This window comes from Acipenser ruthenus, chromosome 1 (genome assembly GCF_902713425.1).
Source record: "Acipenser ruthenus chromosome 1, fAciRut3.2 maternal haplotype, whole genome shotgun sequence".
NCBI classification, from domain to species: domain Eukaryota; kingdom Metazoa; phylum Chordata; class Actinopteri; order Acipenseriformes; family Acipenseridae; genus Acipenser; species Acipenser ruthenus.
Window position 1 is genome coordinate 28,165,013 of NC_081189.1, and position 22,379 is coordinate 28,187,391.

General features: G+C 42.1%; 1 protein-coding gene across 2 annotated transcripts in view; it reads left to right on the top strand.

The window, feature by feature from the left end:
- The window catches only part of LOC117968139 (17-beta-hydroxysteroid dehydrogenase type 3-like), a 31,314-nt gene that overhangs the window by 4,000 nt on the left and 4,935 nt on the right, over nt 1–22,379 (top strand). The window contains exons 2-6 of one of the 2 annotated variants that reach the window (XM_059035034.1): nt 4,476–4,522; nt 7,387–7,462; nt 13,674–13,781; nt 18,167–18,234; nt 21,653–21,697. In XM_059035034.1, coding sequence (XP_058891017.1) covers nt 4,476–4,522; nt 7,387–7,462; nt 13,674–13,781; nt 18,167–18,234; nt 21,653–21,697 — 344 coding nt within the window. The remainder of the gene's footprint in view (nt 1–4,475; nt 4,523–7,386; nt 7,463–13,673; nt 13,782–18,166; nt 18,235–21,652; nt 21,698–22,379) is intronic. The other variant, XM_059035039.1, reaches the window with a different exon arrangement.

A 22,379-nucleotide genomic window follows, 5' to 3' on the forward strand; every position in this document is an offset into this window, starting at 1 on the left:
TGAGAACACCATCCCCACAGTGAAGCATGGTGGTGGCAGCATCATGTTATGGGGATGCTTTTCATCGGCAGGGACTGGGAAACTGGTCAGGATTGAGGGCAAGATGAATGTAGCCAAATACAGGGAACTTGTAGAGGAAAACCTGTTTCAGTCTGCAAGAGACCTGGGACTGGGGCGGAGGTTCACCTTCCAGCACGACAATGACCCTAAACACACAGCCAAAGTTACACTGGAGTGGTTTAAAAACAAGAACCTGAATGTCTTAGAATGTCCCAGTCAAAGCCGAGACCTTAATCCGATTGAGAATCTGTGGCAAGACTTGAAAATTGCTGTTCACCAACGGTCCCCATCCAACTTGACAGAGCTTGAGCAATTTTGCTATGAAGAATGGGCAAAAATTGCAGGATCCAGATGTGCAAAGCTGGTAGAAACTTACCCAAAAAGACTCACAGCTGTAATTGCTGCCAAAGGTGCTTCTACCAAGTATTGACTCAGGGGGGTGAATACTTATGCAACCAACAAATGTCTTTTTTTGTTTTATTAACTTTTGTGTCACAATAAAAAATATTTTGCACCTTCAAAGTGTTAAGTATGTTGTGTAAATCAAATGGTAAAAATCCCAATTAAATCCATTTTAATTCCAGGTTGTAACACTACAAAATGTGGAAAAGTCCAAGGGGGGTGAATATTTATGCAAGGCACTGTATATTTGCTTTGTATTTGTATATTAAATGGCAATCAGAAATTGTATCATTGTAAGTGGTTAACCCCCCCTCCAATACGCACATCATAAACACCCTGTGGCCCCCCAAGATTTGGACATTGCCTTATCTGGCCCTCCAGTGAATGTAATTGAATACCCTTGCTGTAGGCGATTCAGCAGCGTGGAGGAGGCGAGGCTGTGGAGCGCAATTCCCTCGTGTTCCTGGTGGAAATCTTCCTTCTGTCTGCTGCTCATCCACTGAGACAGCGTTATCATCTGTATTTCACAGGCATAATACCAATGAAGTCTTTATTGAAAACAAAATAATTATACAGGTCCATAATACACAAAATAGTGCAGTACGGTCACAGTCAAACAGTGACCAGATTACAAATGTATCACATGTTGATAGTGATACTTCTCTTGAGCAAGCAATCCAGTTTTTAGTTCCAGAATAGGGACCATTAGGCTTTGGAGCTGAGGAGGATGGGGTAAATGAGGTGGCCAGGGGGCAGAGAGGGGTAGGGCAGATAATCCAGAGGTGAGGTGGGTGGAGGATGATCCAAAACGCATGGGGCGTGCTGTACGTCAGCGAGCTCTTCCTGCATTCGAGAGACAAATGCTGCAATTATCTGAAAAAGAGCACATTTAAAAAAATAAATTATTATAAAATCAGGAAGCAAGAGTCCAACAGTCACACAACGAGAAGATGCAACTGATACAACTAAAGCAGAAAGTTTACAAATCAAAGCATACAAAACGTAGCTGTAGTCGCCTAACATCTTTGCACCTATCAAATTATGGGAAACAATGACGCACACTTATAAAGGTGACAGCTTAATATCCAGTAGACTAAAGACAATAACCACCTCCATGATTTCAATTTAGCGACCTTGGAGTGACTAATAAAAGTGTATCATTATCTTTTTTTTTTTTAATTTAATTATATTTCATGCCTTATTAAAAATTGGAAGCTAAATGTTAGAAAAATATTCTGTGTCCAGCCTCCAGACCCTCACACCTGGTTAGTTTTAAATGCAGTCGTCTGTCTCAGCGCCATCATCAAAAATAGTTTTAAGCTAACAAGTTATGCCAACTACTGGCACTAACACAGACGTAACAGGACGGACCAAAGCATGTCCCCAAAATCGCATTACAGGCCAGTTTGATCTCGGTTTTTTTCATCAAAATCAGGTAAACGTGTTTTGCCCTAACATTACGGGTTTGCCCTGTCATCAAAATGGACCCTATAGATTATAACTCTCTATTTGGTTATGCTGGGCTCTAAAATGTGTTGGTTTTGACTTTCTGTGTTAATTTTTATTTCAGAACCGATATTTTTTAAATACTTTTTCTTGAAGTGATTTATCATTTTTATTTTAATTTTATTTTCTTTCCCAAAATCGAGATTCAAAAAGCCATTTCTCATTAATCAATTAATCAATTTGTATCAGTTAAGTCTTTAAAATGACATTTTCTCAGAAAAACTGACCAAAAATGAAAAAAAGACAAACAGTCTTAAAGCCAAGAGGGTTTGGTATTTGTATACTTAGCTTATTTAGCTATATAGCTTACAGGCAACCAAATGTCTGTTTAGGTGAAGTGTGTTGCTCAGCTATGAAAGTTTAGGTTTCGAATAGCCTACTTTGAAAATATATTTAAAAAGATACTATTGCCTTATAAATGTAGCAAATGCTTGGACTACTGCATGCATATTTTTTGAAGTAGCTAATTATTGTTGCTGGCTTCTTTATTCACATATCTTTAAAATAAACCATTCAATAATAGCATGTTGATAGGGCAGCATTATACTCGGGCATTTCAAAATGAAGGATGCAATACCAGTGGCTACCACTGTAGATTTTCTGATCACCTGGGTTACAATGGAGCAAATCCAAACACATTTTTTTCAGGTAAAAGTTTAGGTGAGACCAAAACTCATGTCAAAATCTGACAGAGAAAAGTTCCCTTAAACATTACTAAAAAAATGACGAATCACTTCAAACTATCAATTGACAGAGTTAATAATATGCAATCTAGAAAAAATGTTTTTTTTGTTTGTTTGTTTTTTTAAGCAATTCCTCAGTTTTTAATCTTCAGTATGTCTTCCTAAAGGACAGGCTACCATAGTTGGAGAAAAAGGAAAGGGTTTAATATATCACAAACATTTGTAAAACAGGTGCAGAACACCCCTTAAGACATTTTGGGTCATTGATGAATAGATCCCACTGTAACTATATTAGCAGATCAACACTGTTGATCACTCTATTCTACTATCATCTCTTGCTGACCTGGGGATCTCTGGCACTGCTCTGGCCTGGTTCTCCTCCTACCTCTCCAACCGCACTTACCAGGTAACCTGGCGTGGAGCAACCTCCACACCTCACCCTCTCTTAACTGGAGTCCCCCAAGGGTCAGTCTTGGGTCCTCTCCTGTTCTCTCTCTACACCCGCTCCCTGGGCCCCCTCATCGCATCCTATGGTTTCTCATACCATTTCTATGCTGATGATGCTCAGATTTTCCTCTCCTTCCCCACCTCTGACTCCACCATCTCCTCCCGTATCTCTACCTGTCTGTCTGCTATTTCCTCCTGGATGCACTCGCATCACCTCAAACTCAACCTCTCTAAATCTGACCTCCTTTTCTTTCCCTCCTCCTCCCCCTCCTCTGATCTCTCCATCTCTGTTCCTCTGGAATCTACCACACTCTCTCCCTCTTCCTCAGCTAAGAACCTTGGAGTCACCCTGGACCCCTGCCTCTCTTATTCCCAGCACATCTCCACTCTGGCACGCACTTGCCGATTCTTCCTGAGCAACATCCGAAGAATCCGACCCTTCCCCACCAACTATGCTACCCAGCTCCTGGTCCAGGCCCTGGTACTCTCCCGCCTAGACTACTGCAACTCCCTCCTGGCTGGCCTCCCTGCGTCCGCCACCCGTCCGCTCCAGCTCATCCAGAACTCTGCTGCCCGCCTAGTGTTCTCTCTGCCTCGCTTCGCCCACGCTACTCCACTACTCCGCTCGCTCCACTGGCTCCCGATCACCGCTCGCATCCAGTTCAAGACTCTTGTACTAGCCTACAGATGCCTTGACCAGTCTGCACCCAGCTACCTCCAGACCCTCATCTCTCCCTACACCCCCACTCGACCTCTCCGCTCCGCCTGCACTAGAAGACTAGCCTTTGCTCCGCAGTGGTGGAATGACCTTCCTACAGATGTCAGGACTGCCCAGTCCCTGACCACATTCCGGCGCCTCCTTAAGACTCACCTCTTCAAAGAGCACCTGTAGAACTCCTCTGTTTGTATCCTGGGACACTATCACCCTTCATGTAAATGTGCTTTATTTTGCTCTTATCAGCCCCTATTTTACTGCATTTAATCCTGTACTTCAGAATACTGTAATCTGCCAAGTTTTTAACCTGTAGTACTTTGTATTTAATCACATCCTGATGTAACTATCACTATTTAATCATATCCTGATGTAACTATCACTATTACCTGCTGTATTATTGAATTGTGGTTTGTCAAACTTGTACTTTACTTGAACAAAAGTTATTGTATTTCTTGCTCTTATTGTATTACTTGTATTGTAACGCTTGAAATGTTTTTGCTTACGATTGTAAGTCGCCCTGGATAAGGGCGTCTGCTAAGAAATAAATAATAAAGAAATAAATAATAATTTGTATATTAATATGACTTATTTTAATTCAGTTCATCCCAAGCAATCTCCCTCTGGTCTATTGTTACTTAAAACTATGTATGTTTCTTTTTCAGTTATCACTGGAGGAACAGATGGAATCGGTAGAGCATATGCCTTTGAGGTAATGTGACAAATATATCAAATAATGTTTTTTTTTTCAAAGCAGACATTAACATGAAGAGGTATGTGATAGGGTTAAGGACCCTGTCCCCCGACTTGATCCATATCAGTACTATTCGTATGTGTAGTGCTAGTTCCTGTTGCTGTTCCCTGTGTCTCTGTCAACAAGCTTTTGGGGCTTAATTGTCTTAAGTCCAGAGGCCTGGTGCAGAAGTCCTGGAGTGAGATGGTTAAAGTTCCATGGTAAAATCACAGGGATTAGGTCTTTAGGAGACTGTGGCAAAGTGGCTGATTGTGTACAGGTGCAGGAGTGATGCAGTGCGCAAAGAATAAACAAAGAATTGTAGTCCAGTTAGAAACAGGTTTTATTGATTATAATCCCGGTCTGGTGACCAAACAATAACTCCAGGCAATACACAACAATGTGTAATGCACTTGAAGTAAATAAACGGGTTACAGTCCCAAATAATAAACACACATATCCTTCTCACAATGTACAAACACGGACACCAGTCCTGGGTGCGTGCTGTAGTGCTCATGGTGGGTGATACATGTTTATTTGTGACAAAACTGAAGTGCTGTTCAGGGTTTTGTGCTGGCCCTTGGCGACAGCTCCGGAACGTGTTAGCCGTCTATTAATAACAAACAAACAATTATAGACAAACAAAACAAAACACTCATGGTACTTTTCTCACGGGATCTCTCACAGGTCCTTATAGTTTTAACCCTTTGCGGTCCTATCAAAAAGATGTAAAACACAGGTCTCTAGTGTTTTTTTCTCCAGATAAAGCAGAGAAAACCATTCAATGGCCGAGTGAGACTGATAGGAGCCGAGAGAAGCTGGAAAAAGAAAAAAACGGCGGATCTGAGCAATGCACATAGCCCCGGCACCACAGAGATAACACGGACATAAACAAACAAGATAGCTGCTTCTGCATCCAGCGCTCACAGAATATCACAGACATTTGCAGAGCTTTTTGAGAAGTTATAGTAATAACATAATGACTTGGATCGCATTATACTGTGTGTGTGAAAATAAATTGGACCTGAGGTTAAGAGTCAAACCAAACGAAGGAACACATTGCGATTCTCCGTCCCCTTTTATGCCATCACACATGACCCCTTGGTAAACGAGTGCAACCGCCTCTCCAATCTGTGGCTGCCACGTCGTTTCCCTTCCGGATCAATGTGTTATTGCAACAGTCTCACCCCCTTCCAGGCTGGCCGACTTCCCTTGAACCCTGGGAAAGAACTGTCAGACCAGCCCATCCAGAGAAGTCTGTTCTCGTTGTTTAGTGCCAAGAATCATTGTATTTCTGTCACAGAGACTTAATTGGTTAATTAGTAAATTTGCACAAGTAACACTAGTTACTTGTTAGGGAGTAACTAGTGAGAGAGAGAGAGAGAGAGAGAGAGAGAGAGAGAGAGAGAGAGAGAGAGAGAGAGAGAGAGAGAGAGAGAGAGAGAGAGAGAGAGAGAGATCATATACAAACAAAAGCACTTTACAACCTATTGATAATATTACAACACTCATACAACCCTGTTTTCTTTTTGATCTCTCTGTTTTACAATTTAAATAACTTTTAGCTGAGAAAAAAATTCAATAAACTATTTCTTAGTTAAATAAAGAAAACAACTGTCTCGAACAGTTTAATGAATATCAAACGATATTTAATTCATCAAAATGCAAGGTGTCTATTCCATTCACATCTACTAGCCCAGTAGGAATTACAAATACTCAGAAACACTGCAAATATTTCAAATTGTATTTGTAGTGTGCTTGTGTTGGGTGCGCTGGGAGGAAGTGTAACTGTGAAGATCTCCATGGGTCTGTCAGGATGTGAGTCATATGGGTGAAATGAAGTGCAAACAGTACTTATACTTCCAAAACCCGGGGATGTGTTGTGTGTCTAGGCAGTGCAGCGAGGGTAATGCTCAGGGCATTAGTGCTGGCTCCGTGGCGGCAGCTCCCGTCTCTTAATCCTCCTCTGCAATACACAACAACAAAAACAAACAGCACTCCAGACATTTAGTAACATTTAGCATAAAGGGCAGTACTCACGTAACTGTGTCTCCTCTGTACTACCAAACTCCTCCATGTGATCAGCCCGGCGCCACGGTCTATTCAATCGCTGGATGCCCCGCAGCTGACCACAGTTGAGTTTTGTAATCTCGCAGCTACGCGCTCTCCCCAACATGACCGACTTCCGGTTGCCATCTACCGTCGAGTCATTTATGGGAAAACGTACTACTCACCTTACACGACGCCCTTTCTGGTCGGGAGGGAGATTTGCAGCTCAGATTCTTTCTCTCTCTGTCACAGGGTCTCAGTTGGCAGCTAATGTTTATTTACTTAAAAGGAAGAGCTGGGGCGGATATAAGCTGTTGGACTGCAGATTTCAGAGATATCTTTATTTACTTTTGCTACTAAACTAATGTTTAGTAGCAAAAGGGCAAGCTGCCCAAATTCCTACTTTTTGTTACCCATGGTATTCTAACTCTCCCAATGCAGGCATTAAATTTGGAGAAAATATGTGGAATGTTTTCAACACAAATGCTAGCTCGGAAGAGTGGAAAAGACTGATCTAATGGCTATTTTAAAACTATTGCTGTAAGCAGCCAGTGCTTTGGAATGTTTGGCTTGACAATCCTATTCACTTTACTAAACCAGAGGCACTTTAGTTTGTACCAACCACTATGGCAGGTCTCTAGTTAAACTTATACAAGCTATTGTAAAAGCAAATGTTGTTATGACTGCCATATACTGTTTTTAGTTTATTTAGGATTATTACACTGCCAAGAAAATATTAAAATAATGTAAATTGGCATTATGTGTCTTATAATTCACTTGTTTTCTCTTGGCAGCTTGCAAAGCGTGGAATGAATATTGTTCTCATCAGTAGAACTCTTGAGAAGCTCAATAAGGTTGCCAAGGAAATTGGTAAGTGATATACCTGACAATTGTTTTGAGCAGGCAAGCTAAACCCATTGTGTTGTCAATAAGACTAATGCTGTCAGTGTTTAAAAGCCCTACAAAACTGTATTTTATTTACATGCATGGCAGGATAGCGTCACAGATAGGTGTTATCTGGCCTGCCACAACATGTAAAACATTCCTTTCTCAACGTCTCACCTTTTTCCCAGAATTGCAGAAGCTAACAATACATTGACTGACAAGTAGTTCTTCCACTCTTGGTCAAATTACTGTTTTTCAAAACAACGAATTAATGCTTGCAGTTCACAAACCCTTTTCAGCTATTTTAGAGAGTTTTTTTTTTTCTATTTTCAAAGAACAGTTTGAAAATGGTCCTTAAACATTCCTTTTAAAAGTGTTGTCAATATGGCCCATTAACTTCTAAGACAACGCTACTTTTTTTATAAACAGTAAAGGTTTTAAAGAAACAAATGCGGGCGGCACGGTGGTGTAGTGGTTAGCGCTGCTGCCTCACAGCGCCAGGGTCCTAGGTTTCGAATCCGGCCTAGGGTACTGTCTGTGTGGAGTTTGCATGTTCTCCCCGTGTTCGTGTGGGTTTTCTCCGGGAGGGAGTGTTAGGTCGGCACCCCTCCCAAGTCAGTGCAGCGGTGGTAGCGGTGAGATGAGCTAAAAAACAAAATAATTGGACGCTACTAAATTGGGGAGAAAATAACAAAAAACTAATTGGCGACTACTAAATTAAAAAAAAAAAGAAAATAAACACTTGATACTGCAGCAGTCTGGTTTTAGACCCATGCATGACACGGTTACTGCCATTACCAGTGTACTAAATGATATATTGTCTGCATGGTTATACTGCAGCTATCTTTTATTGATCTAAAAAAAGCTTTTGAAACTGTTAACCATGAAATCATGATTATTAAACTACAGAATATTGGCTTTGATTCTCTTGGTTTAAAAATTACTTACAAGATCAGACTCAAAGGGTGACTATTGATAGTACAGTAGTCTCCGCGTATAGGAACACCTCCTAAGAGAACACTTTGGCTAAGAGCACAGCCTTGTGGTGAAACAGATTTTTCCCATTGTAAATGCTCTGCCTAAAGGAACAGGAACTTCGCTTAAAATAACACCTTTTTGGCATTGATAGCGATTCGTTCACAATCGATACAGTACTGTTTTGCAGTCTGATAAGAGAGTACTGTGTTGGTGCTGAGTACACGTGTAGGAACTGAGCGTCAGTACCAAGTGACATATAGGCACCGAGTGTAGGTACCGAGTGCCTAGTGCACCAAGTGCAGTGTGCAGGTACCAAAAAAAAAAAATCAATCCACTTTTTAGTGTATTGCACACTATTGCACAGCATTGTTAACATGTCTGGGTTCCATGCATGTACCTCTTGCAAGGCCAAGATGCCTGCACAGGACGGCCACATGGAGTGCATTGTGTGCCTCGGATCTGAACATGCGCAAAAGAAACGTACTCTCGAGAACCGAGTAGCACGTCACTCTAGGGAACAATCCCTCACGCCTGCGCAGCGCTCGGAATTGCCGCGCTCCACCAGTGAAGCTGGCCACCTTCTCGTGGTCCTGACCAGAGAGAGGGTAGGAGTCAAGCTAGGAATAGCCCTTCCTCGCCATCTTCCTACAGTTCCCCCTCACCTTCCCCCTCCAAAGCGGAGGAGGAAGAAAGCCCACCGATCACGTTTGGCAGGCAGGGGGGCGGTTTTGGGCCAGCAAGCAATCCTTGCGGAATTGTTAAGAGAGTGCTCAGCTCCACCGTCACTGCCAGTAGTGTCACCGACCGCTCCGTCTGCACCCTTGCAGACAGTGACTGATGAGATAGATGACATGCTCTCCATCGCTGCCTCAGAGGAGGTGGATGATCAGCTGGTCCTCCCATCGGATGATGCAGAGTCTGACATGCCAGTGGCACAGCTCTCGCTTTCGGACAAGCAGCGAGCGACTGCAGTGTTACAGGTGTCCTGGCCTGCAGTACAGACTAAAAGGCACTCTATTTATGATGAGCAGCTGACAGTTACCCCTGCTGTCCCTCCGGTCCACCCAGACTTCCTTTACAAGTTACAGTCCACCTGGGAACATCCAGCCACGGCTGTGGCGGTTTCCTGTTCAATGGATGCACTGTACAGGGTTTCTGGTGCTGACAACCTGGGTCTTACCCACTTTCCACTAGTAGAGACCCCCATTGCTTCACTTGTTCAGCCTGCTAACTTGTCCTTGCTTTCCAAGGACGCAGCATGTCCAAACAAGCAATGCAGAGTGACTGAGGTTATTCTCAAGAAAGCATATACAGCTTGTGCTTCTCTGCTAGGTTGGGAATCTACAACATCATCCTTGTAGCTTACCAGGCTCACCTTATCGGGTCCATTGCTGACACCTGCAAGCCCTCATCTCTCCAGTTAGACGAGTTGCGCTTGATCTCAAGGAACCTGCTCAGGCTGTCCAAGCTTAGTGGACAAGCTATAGGCAGGAACCTGGCAGCATTGGTGGCTGCACGCAGACAGCTTTGGCTCTCCCAGGCACGAGTGCTGGACAGGGATAAAACAGCCTTGCTGGATGCTCCTGTCAACTCAAGCCACACATTTGGTCCGGCAGTAGACAAAATGCTATAGTAGTCGTAGCGTGCAAGGGAGTCCACCAGGGAGTTGGTGCGCCTTCTCCCAAAGCGCCCACCCCCACCACACAAGCCTGCAGCACAATGGCACCCTAGGCCACTACTGCAGAAGAAGCCAGTGCCACAGGCTGCTGCTTCTTTGGGCGGCCCCATCCGGAGACAGCCTGCTACCGCTTTCCGCGGGGGCAGGCATGTTTTTAAGCGCCCTGTGCCTCGACAACAGACACAGGCTGTGCCTCAGGTGAAGCAGTAGCCCTAGGATATTGCTGCCACAGGCCCAGGGTTTTTTCTCCAGAAGCCACTTAGACTACTGGAAACAGTGCACCACAGACCCCTAGGTGCTCAACACTGTGCAAACTGGTTACTCGTTCCAGTTCCAACATGACCCTCCTCCTTTCCGGGGCACGACAATAACAACTGTCACAGACCTGAAAGCTGCCGCCCAGGAGGCTCAGGAGGTAGCAGCTTTGCTGCAAAAGCGGGCCATTTGCATAGTAGACCCCCGCAGCAAGAATGGGGAGTTCTACTCCAGGTATTTTCTAGTGCCAAAACGGGATGTCGGCCTCAGACTGATCCTCTATGTTAGGCAGGTGAACCTGTATCTGAGTCGGAGACGGTTCAAGATGCTGATTTCGCAACGGCTGTTGCAGTCCATCAGACTAGACAACTGGTTCACCACAGTGGACCTGAAGGACACCAATTTTCACATCCCAGTAAAACCAGCGCGCAGGAAATATCTGAAGTTCGCCTTTCAGGGAACAGTGTACCAGTTCTGTGTCTTACCTTTCAGTTTCTCTCTAGCCCCACACATTTTTATGAAATGCATGGAGGCTATACTATACTGTAGGCAGTGTATCTGTCCTTGCAGGAATTTTTGGAGCAGGTTTGGGGGAGACACGTGCTCGTCTGCACGGTCAACACGACTGTGGTGTCCTACATAAACCATCAGTTTGGTTTGCAGTCACCCAGTCTCCAACGTGTGGCCCACAAACTTCTGCTGTGGGCAAAAGCGAACCTCCTCTCACTCCAGGCAGTTCACCTGCCAGGGGTGATCAACTGGGCTGTGGACCTCCTCTTGAGGGGGATCCCCAGCAACACAGAGTGGAGACTCCATCCCGAGGTTGTGAGCCTCATTTGGGAGAGATTCGAGAGGGCAGAAGTTGACTTATTTGCCTGTCAAGAGTCAACACACTGCCCCCCTGTGGTTCTCCATAAAGGGAGAAGGGGGACCTCTGGGGATAGAGGCAGTGGCACACCAGTGGCCAGCATGTCTGCTGTACGCGTTTCAACCACTTGTACTGCTCCTGCTGTGTCTGGAGAAGATCAGACAGGAACGGGCCAGGGTGCTCCTAATAGCCCCTTACTGGCCCAGGAGATTCTGGTTCTCCTCCCTGATGCAGCTGCTGAACGGCCAACCGTGGGAACTGCCGATGCGAGGCAACCTGCTCAGTCAGGCGCAGGGCAATATGTGGCACTCCAACCCATCGAGCCTGCAGCTCTGGGTTTGGCCCCTGAATGGCTACATTTGAGCTGTCTATTTGAGCTGTTATCGAACAGGGTTACTGACACCCTGCAAAATGCCAGGGAGCCTCCACCCGTTCCCAATATGGGTGGGGCGTGTTCCAGACGTGGTGCTTGTCTCATGGGTTTGAACCCACAACATGCCCTATGACAGTTATACTGCAATTTTTATAAGACCTTTTTGATGAAGGGAAATCTCCTTCTACTCTAAAGGTCTATTTGGCAGCCATTTCGGTATGCCATGTAAAAATCAATTCAGTCTCCCCAGGAGCTCATTTCCTGGCGGGGCAATTTTTGAAAGGCACCCAGCGGCTTAGGCCACCGGTGAAGGATTAAGTTCCTTGCTGGAGGTTAAATGTAGTGCTTAATGCACTAACAAAACCTCCATTTGAGCCCATGCATTCAGCTGAGCTCAAATTCCTATCTTTCAAGACAGCTTTCTTGCTTGCCATCACTTCTGCTAAGCGGGTGAGTGAAATTCAAGCATTTTCAATCTCGAAAGCTTGTCTAATTTTCTCACCCTTCGTACTAACCCAGCTTTCCTGCCAAAGACCATCTCGGCTTTCCACATTAATCAGTCGGTGGAATTGGAGACTTTTCATCCCCCTCCTTTCCAATCTGACAAGAAGCGTCAGCTCCATATGCTTTGCTCAGTGCGGGCGTTAGCATAATATGTGGAGAGGACTAAAAGCTGGAGGCAGTCAGAGCAGCTGTTTGTTTGCTACAGGGCTAAGTCCCAGGGACAGGCTCTGTCTAAGCAGTGTGTGTCCAAATGGTCAACAGGCACAGTACAGACTGCGTATGAACTGGCCAATCTGCCCCGCCTGAGAAGCTCACCAGGGGTCAGGTGACTTCCACAGTGCTTCCATCCAGGACATATGCAGTGACATATGTGGGCTTCCTCCCATGTGTTTGCCAGGTTCTATCGGCTGAATGTCGTGGACCAGCAGAATCCTGGTTTTGGCACAAGACTACTGAGGGCGGCTTCCCATTCCACCCTCACGTCACAACATTAGAGGCGAGTCCATTTTAATGTTATGTTGAACATTCCTGTCACACAAGCGGTTACTAGCTTGTAAATTGGGTTGTATGCCATGTCCTTGTGACAGCTTGAGTATTCTCATCTATTTTGTAATGGTTAATATTCCCTACTTGAAAGGGAACGTTGGGTTATTATCATAACCCTGGTTCCCTGAAATAGGAATATTAACCATTAACTTCGGGGGTCGCGGCGTTCATGGTTGTAATCTTGAAGAAAATGGCGACGATTGTAGGGGTCACTGCTGTTCATGGTTGCGGGGTGGAGCCTCAGCAGAGCCACCCTGCTCTAGCGAGAATCTTTGGTATAGAGTTTTTCAGTTTGGGTATCAAAGGGAAACATCCATTTTGTAATGGTAATATTCCTATTTTAGGGAACCAGGGTTCTGATAATAACCTAACGTTTTCTATACGCAGGTAGTGTTTCTCTCAAGAAGGTCGTTCTCGATTGGTAGCCCAAACGATATTACCTTTAATAGACTGATTCATTATACATGAGCACATCCCATACTTCTGACAAAGTTTAAATCTGTAAAATCCTGTAAATTCTGACTATGACCAGGATCATGTCAATTGGAATTGTTTTACTTTGGTATGCCTTTATTTTGTATTACTGTTTTTATGCTTTTGTTAACTGTTTTTGTGCGGTTTGAATGATTTCTCCTCTTGCCATTTTTGCCACCTGCTCTTGCCAGGACCGCTGTTGAATTTGATATATATCTCAAAGGTTCTATCCTGGTAAAATAAATACATTTGAATTTGAAAATGTGAGATATTTCTTTAAGCTAGTACAGTACCAGATGTCATTTAAAAAAGAAAACTTGTATTTGCTAAACCATGTGTTTTTCAAAACTGTAGCTTGTATGGAAATGCACAACAGGTAAGACTCGTGGAGTTGTTTTGTTAGCTACAACATTTTAAGATAGAGAATATGTTTTTGGAACTTTTTGTTCTGGTGGATTAAACACAAGTCTGCTCGTCCTTTGTGCTTCACTGCAATGTTATTATGTACTTCTTTCTTTAGAAGACGACACAGGAAGAAGTGTGAAAGTAATTGCATCAGACTTTACCAGAGAAGATATTTATGAAAACATAGAAGACAACCTAAAGGGCCTTGATGTGGGTATTTTGGGTACGTGTTCCTATTGTCAACATTTCATTGCTAAATTCCTTGTTCCTTAACATTTAGACGTATGTTTCAATGGCAATGTTTACAACCAAAATAGAGGTAACATGTTATGATAGTAGTGCTATTATTCCTAAAAAAAATGCACTTGTCCCTGTCCTTTTTTATTTTGACACTAAATGATGCATCAGTGGGTGTCATTTTATGATAACATACAATTACCCATTTATACAGTTGGGTTTTTACTGGAGCAATCTAGGTAAAGTACCTCGCTCAAGGGTACAGCAGCAGTGTCCCCCACCTGGGATTGAACCCATGTTTACAATTACTTTGTATGATTTTTGAATGGTATTGCAAAAATGTTCCAAATTTATTTACTTAGTCATGGCCATCCGGAGCATTCTAGTTTTCATCTCTGAGGTTGGTTAAATGTCATTATTTGTTCAATGTTTCCATACATTTTCCTTCCTAGCACAAAAGGGAATTCCAAAATTGAGCTATTCTAAAGTTGTGCCAGCAGGTTCTTTTTTTTAAACTACATTCTGTTAGTGTATGTGTTTAGTGTGGTTACCCTTCCTCACTCAGCAGTGCGAGCATCAGTATCAATAGCTTCACTGGAAGATGAATTCCAAGTTAAAACAAAACATCTGGTAAAAGGAAATCAATCAATTACATTTTCAAAGAGAGGTTACAACTACTATAATTCTAGTAAGAGAAGTGCCTTTTATTAAAATACTTTTCAACAGCGGTCTGTTGACAATGAAAGTAAAAGTCCGCCAGGTAAAATAACCCCTGAATTAATTGATTTAATATAAAAAATGTACACAATGTATTATTAGGAGGATGTCCTTACATAAACTACTCACCCGTTAGGGCTCATGATTTACTGTGACATCCTCCTGCTGTGAATAAAAACTCTGTACCACGAACAATCATTCAGTATCCTCTATATACAATTACTATATATTTTTTTTTGTGGTATCGAATTTACTGCAATTGAAAATATTACTGAAAATGCTATTGATAATGTCATCAGGTATGACTTGAAGTTCACTTTTTCCTTATCACCCTCATAAGCAATAGGTTATTAGATATTCTCACTCATACACTAAATGGCGGTAAATGACCAGAATTACCGCGTGACAGGGGAAAGCCACACCGCGTGGAAAAATGAAGCAGCGGTAGCTCTGTTCAAAATGCTAATTATATTCACAAATAAAGCAAGCAAAATTATTCATTTGCAAGTTGTTACATCGCTCGTAATTCAGCACACAGAATTATACACAAGGCTACACTTTATTATAGTATATACAGGGTTGTGATTAGAAAGTAAGTTTACCACATCATCAACTATTGTGGCAAACTTACTTTATAATGACAATGTAAATAAGGGTGCTCTGCGCTCAAAAGAAAAGGTAAGTAGTGTTCTGAGTTATAAGTTAAGGGAAGGATGTCTCTTATTGTGTCTCGCACAGTTTGGGTGAGAGGACCGCGAAGCACAAACTGTTGTCTCTTATACAATAAGAGACACCCTTCACACGACGTATTAACTGATTATAAATCACACACATAACGATTAGAAACACAAATATCTTTACAGTAAAAATAACTTATTTCTGTTAAATATAACATTCAACCCCCCTTCTCCCCGTCTAAAAATGGTTTAGTCCAGGATCGACCGTAACTGACCTACAGCAGCCGATCTGTGCTGTTTTCAGACTAGTTAAACGTGACAAAACTATTTATTAAAAACAAATGTACATCCTGTAAAACTTGCACCATTAGCATGTCAGTGTCCTGAAGCATTGTTAGTAACTGAAGAGTTGAAACAGTTGCTCTGATTTGGTATAGGAAAGGTATTACTAGCATCGCTGTCACAGCAGGGGGGACTTGTTCCTGAAGACTTGCGTGAAGAAATTTATTTCCCTTTTTTGCATTTCATTCGTGTTTGTCACGTAATGCTTGAGACTGAGTTCGCTCTTGTGTCCAGAAACTGAAATAATGTGCCTGTCTCAACTCCAGCATCACTTAAAACTGCAACAAGTGTCACAAACACAGTGGTTGGTGTATATTGTTTGTAGAGAGAGAGCAGCTTAGATTTAGAGATTGTTCACCGAGGGGATGCTTCCCGTACCAGATGTCATCTGATTTTTTTTTTTTTTTTGAATTTGTAAAAGCCTCAGCTGTACAGCTTAAAGCTTCTTTTACAGGACAATCAGTGACACTTTGGTGATTTTTGGTCTGTAATGCTGATGCCTGAGTGGCATGTTCATGGCCAGTGACATCGGTAAGTAATATGTTGGAATTACTTATCCAAATTAAAGGTCGAAGTTAATAACAGGATTTTCCACTTTGCTATGTTTTCATTTATAGCATTTTTTTAAAATACCACGCATTCTGTACACGGGGTGACATTTATACACAAGATAAGAGGTATAGGAATGTTGGAAATGCTGCTCTGTGATTGGCTGATCTCTCATATGTGATTTATAATTGTCACAATGACAGCTACCAAGGAGGACAGATTGAGGAATCTAAAGTTTACAGACCAGGAGCTAAATGTATTAGCCAAAGAAGTCGTGGGGAATTATGAAAGTCTTTTTGGTGATGAATCAGCGAGAACATTAATTTCAATGAAAATTAAATGCGCTCCGTAGGAGAGCAGGGGGTCTTTTCCCAAATAGCAGCGTCCTGCGACACAGTCAGTTGTTAATGGAACATTTATGTTTAACTCTCTATGCAAATCAAATAACTATTTATTTGTTCAACTTGATCTCCCTCTGATTTATTTTGTAATAAATAGTCAGCACAGCACTCGTTCAGTTAATTAAAAGTTCACTATTTACATTTCAAGAGGTGTTTGGTGAAACGTCACTTTTTGAACATTAGATGCCATTTGATTGTTTGTATTTATGACTGCGCCTCAACTCTCACTCTGTGTACATTCATTTATTGGACCTTTACGGTTTCTTTTGTATAATCGGAAGCTATTATGCATATCCTACTTAAATATTAGACGTACATGGTGACTATATATTAACATAGACAAAATTGTTGCATATGACATGACTTGTAGCTTTGTGGGTGGGGGTAAATGCTCCTGGTAGTGCATTTTTGACAGCTGTTATATAGAATACAGCATGCATCAATGAGTGTACACACTTTCCCATGGCTATACTGTACCACACCATCAGATCTATCTAAACATCTGAAGCGACTTTTTAACACGTTTGCTGTATTGTACCAAATCTCTGCCTGGGTTCTGGGGTCCGACAACGATGTATAGCAGCCAGGGTCTGATCCCATAACCAGCATCACCTATGACAAGCATTAACAATGTTAGCAAATTGTCCATGTTTCCTATCAGCGCCTGTGGCAAAGTGGTTGATAGTGTGCAGGTGCAGGTGATCAATGAACAGACAATTATAATCCAGGTGCAAAGTTTGTTTAATGATATTTTTGTGTCCAGTGCCTGACGGAAAAACAAACAGTAAACAATAAATGATGTTAAGTATACAGCAGCGTGTATTACTAAATTTGTAATCCCCGGGTTTGTCCCGAAATAATAGTCCCATTTTATAAAACTTGTAATCTTCATGTATCTCAGACTGTCTGAGGATGTATGAGTCGTGTGCTGTGCCAGTTTTGCATCACACCATTTGTACATGAATGGAGTGGTATCCTGGGGTGGGCAGTACTGCGTGGGTGCAATCAATAGCCCCCAATACATTTGGAAAGCCAGACACTTCATGTATTCTACTGAGTTGCCTAAGTGTTATCATTGATAGTTCATCAAGAACATCACCCAGAAACCAAGGCTGAAACATTTTAACATTTAAAAGGCCATTGCACACTGGATCCGTTCCGTCATTTAGCATCTGTCATCCGAAAAGGTTGTGCGTCAATCCATTGCACACTAGATGCGTTAATATCGTATTTCAGAGTGCTGATGTGCAGTGGAGGCTTTGTAGTGAATATACCTAGTTTCAGTATTTTAATAAAAAAATAAATGCAATTCTTTTGTACATAACTTTGAACACCAAAAAATGTTAAATGTAGCAGGTTTGTTAATTATAACGTTTCTACTAGATCTATAATAATGTTGTTACACAATAATTTTTTTTTTAAAAACATATGATATTACACAACACAGTTGTCATAGTATCAGAGACCATATGACCAATATTTAATTTTACATTTATATTCATACAAAGTTTCAAATTATTATTATTATTATTATTATTATTATTATTATTATTATTATTATTATTATTATTATTTTTATTAGTGGCAGTAGTCGTAGTAGTAGTATCACAAATCGAAACACTCAGATTTAACTATTCTTATCAATTTATTTAGAACAAATCTTTTTTTTCCCCTTTTGTTCATAGTCAACAACGTTGGGATGCTTTTCAACCCCATACCTTGTCGTTTTCTTGATGTGGAAAATCTTGACACGGTAGGTTGCATTTTAGAGATTTTCCAGTCTTTCTGTTTATTTACTAATGCATAAACCATTAAGAGCCAGAAAGCTGGATAGGTTCCCTTTCAATTCGAAGATGACTGCCAAAACAATAGTTTTGGGATATGCCTGCTTGTCAGGCATCAAAGCTGCCGATAGGCCCCTCCATGGAGTGACTTCCTCGGTCCTGCCTCCCCAGGTAATAAAAAGTCACTGCACAGAGACTTCAGTCTCTTTTGCCTTTCACGAACAGGTAGGTAGGGTGAGTATAAACTAACCTCTTTCCAGTTGTGTGATTGACTCTTTTAAGAGCGCTCTCTCTCAAGTTTTTCTGCAGTTCCCTTGCAATTTATTTGCTGGAAGTTGGCTCTCCACTTCCCCGGAATCAGAAACTTGTCAGCTGAAGACTACACCTTTTTTGAATTGTTCCTCACCATTTGGATCTACATGAGAGTGCTGCTATACCGTCTACTGCTACTAAATACTAGTGAGCTTACTACCTGCTGTATCAGAGACAATTCGTTTTAATTGTTTTTTCCTTTGTAGTAAGCACCTCACCATAAACTTTTTTGTGCATGAATGACTGCTTTTACTACCTTGCAGCTTGCTGCATGTGTTTTCTATCTTTTCCTCTGCTTTTTGCAGCTGTTTGAAAGTAAAAAATAAGAGAAAGGAGAATGTGATTCTCCAGCGAGACCCAGCTCTGCTGCGTGCCACTGTTGACTCGAGGACTCTGGGAGACCTCGGCACACCTACTCGCTCTGCGCAGCCTAATGCCCCTACAGGTTGTTAGTTACTATTGTTCTTTATTACTGCTTATAGTAAAAAAATACCCTTACACTCCAGCTTGCTGTTGAGTGTCTGTGTGTGCTACTGCCTTGCAGTTTATAAAAAAATTAATAAAATAAAAAAAACAACAACAACAACCGTGTGTTTCCTTCATTAGTTGAGGAGACCCTACGCACATTCAAACCACTCACCCATAAAGCAGTGTGTAGGTCCAATAATAATAATGCACCGGTTGTGTACTGCACACGATCCAGACAACATCGGATACTGCTCTAGGCCTTGTCGCCCGCGGTACCCTCGGGTCCTCGGTGCCTCAGAGCTTCAGCGCACTAAAGCCTTGATGCGCTCGGTGTTCAAGTGCTCCCCGACATCGGTGGCTTCGTGCCTTGGTACTCCATAGCTGTGGTTCCTCAGTGCTTTGGCATCCTCTGCGCTTCGTCATCCTCTGTGCTTCGACGCCTCAAAGGCTTTTTCAGCCCTGTGCATTGGCGCCCTTGGTGCCTTGCTGCTCCAGAGCCTCGGTACCTCGGTGCTTCGACACCCTCGGTGCCTCAAGGACCATGCCTCGGCGCTTTGTCGCCTTCAGGGCTTTTAAGCCCTGCGCATCGGTGGCCTCGGTGCCGCGGCGCCCCAATGCAGGATCACGGAAGCCCACCTAAAAAAGGCTTACATGGCTGAAGCGCAGGTGACGCGCCTTGCCAACAAAGGAGGCCTCTTGATGGCCTACCTGGATGGCATGCGGCGCTCTGTAACCCTTTCCAAGCCGCTAGCTTCAGAGCTATGCCCGGTCTCTGGCACTTTATTACAGATTTCGGGTTTTCAAGGGCAAGTCCTGGCAGGCTTAGTGGTGGCGCGCAGACAGCTGTGGCTGTCTCAGGCAAGGGTCCCAGATGCGGACAAGTCCGCTTACTGGATGCGCCTGTCTCCCCTGGCCATACTTTTGGACCAGTGGTAGAGGAGATACTGCAACACTCTCAGAGAGAGCGAGAGGCATCTCCACAGGTCGCTGCAATGCTCCCCTCCCATGCCTCGGCACGGGGAAGGGGGAGGTGATGGTGTCCGACAGTTACTACGGTAACCTGGACTGTTCCAAACGGCGCCATGGGGTGACCTGAGGCACTGCCTCCAGGCCTCTGCAGCAGCTAACACACGGGGACGTCAGCAAGGACGGGGAAGCGCTGGACATTGGGTCCCAGCGCACCAGCGCTCAGGGAGACAGTTCCAACTGAACCACCCCAGCCAGCCTCCAGTGACTATTTATTACCTTGGGAGGCGGGACCAAGGACGTCACTCCACGGAGGGGCCTATCGGCAGCTTTGATATAAAATGCTCAATAAATACCTGACAAGCAGGCATATCCCAGAAGACTTGTTTTGGCAGTCATCTTCTCTTTCAGGGAACCGCGGTTAGATCCGTTTTTCTGTTACAAGAGCCCTATTCATTTTGTTTTACTAACATGGTAAACGCCTTCAAGCTTAAATAGTAAATATCTTAAAATATAATTTCAGTTTAAAATGTATAATACCTTTTAATGAGTTTGCAGTAATTATGTGTGGTTCTCATTCTTACTGGTGCTGGACTCTCAAATTTGAATTTGGCTGAGATCTGTGAGGGTTTTTTTTATATAATGTATTTACAAACTGATGTCTCGGAAGTCCCATGTTTTTTTTCATGCACATTTCTGTGTAGTGTAGTGTTTGTATTGCTTTATTAAGTTTAGTATTGAAACAAAGAGAAAACTGGAAATAATGAATTGTACAGAAATCTTACAGAAAATGTTTGCAGAATAAAGAAGCTGCCAATTCATGTGGGTTTGTAAAAGCATTTGTTTCAAATATATTACATACTGGATCCTGCTGAAGCTTATAGCTGCCATGTAGAGCAACAAATAAAATCAGCACGTTAGAACACAATCATTATTGCGTTTATGTTCTTATAACAATATGTTATATAACAATTACGTGGATACAGATGATTAACGCATTTGCATTCAAGGAAAATGCATTCAAGGATTTGTTGTCAGCCAGAATGACGTTAGACAGTTGCTTGATATTATTGACTCCCAAGGTGTTCAATTTAGGTATATAAATCGACCACAACTCAGGCCCTGATTTTCTATGGCATCTTGATTTCTATGGTAAACTGAAACCCTATGGAATCTGCATTAACTGTACAAGATTTAGTTAGAAGCATACACAACTAACAGTGTTCCGGCAGAAGTAGCAAGTTATTTATGAAGCCTGAGAAATCAAGAATGGGGTGTCCCAAGCAAGTACGTGGAGATTTGGGCCTGACAAAATACTGGCACTGACTTTGTTTCCGTTTTCACAAGGTAATTATTATAACGTAATAATTGTTCCATTAAAGCACAATTTTATCGCATTTTAACATAATCATTATTTCGTTAAAATGTTATATGTGCTGATTTTTTATAATATTATTATTTTTTTAATAATAATATTATTATTATTATTATTATTATTTGCTCTAGGCAGCTACATGCTTCTGTAGGATCTTAACCAATTACTAACAAATGTGGCGCTACCCAAGTAATTAAGCTAATATTATACAGAATATAAATAATTTTCTTTTAATTGTATTTTATTTTATTTTATTTAAAATGTAGGCTATAACAAACCTCATCAACTGCAACATGAAGTCTTTAGTAATGGTATGTAATAACTGTGCAATAACAACTGTTTATTACACTACTCAGAAGCCATAAAGGAGTAATATAAAACGAGACTTTAAAAATACATTTTGACTTTTAGCTTTAGTGTAGTCCATTTATCCTGCTTCCGCACTATAGATTCGTATTTAGGATCTTTACAATTGACAGGTTCCATGATGTTTCAATGGAGAAATTAATCTGGCTCAAAACAAATGTGTTACTCTAAACGAACAGAAAGCTCTATGGTATTTAAAAATATAACACTTCACATTAAAACACACACAAAGTTATTCAGTTATTTTTGTAATACATATGTTTTAACATAATTACACAGCAATTACACTGTAAATACTCCACAATGTTTTGTTATTGTGAAATTACAGTGCAATTAAGTGCAATAAATGGTGTGTGAGTCCTACTTTTCCACAGCTGGGATCCTCTTGATGTAATGGATGCACAAGAGTACAGTACAGCATCCTTAATGGTTTATGACAAGCTTTGGATTTGCTGTAGCTGAAAGATACAAATAACAACAGGATGCAGGTCATTGAAAAGAAGCACACAGTATGCCAGCCTGGGCACCTTTTGTAGAAACACAGTTGAGTAATTTGTGATCCAAAAATAAGTGGAACACTGTCCAATACAATAAGACACAAGAATAACTGCAGTATATGGGAAATAA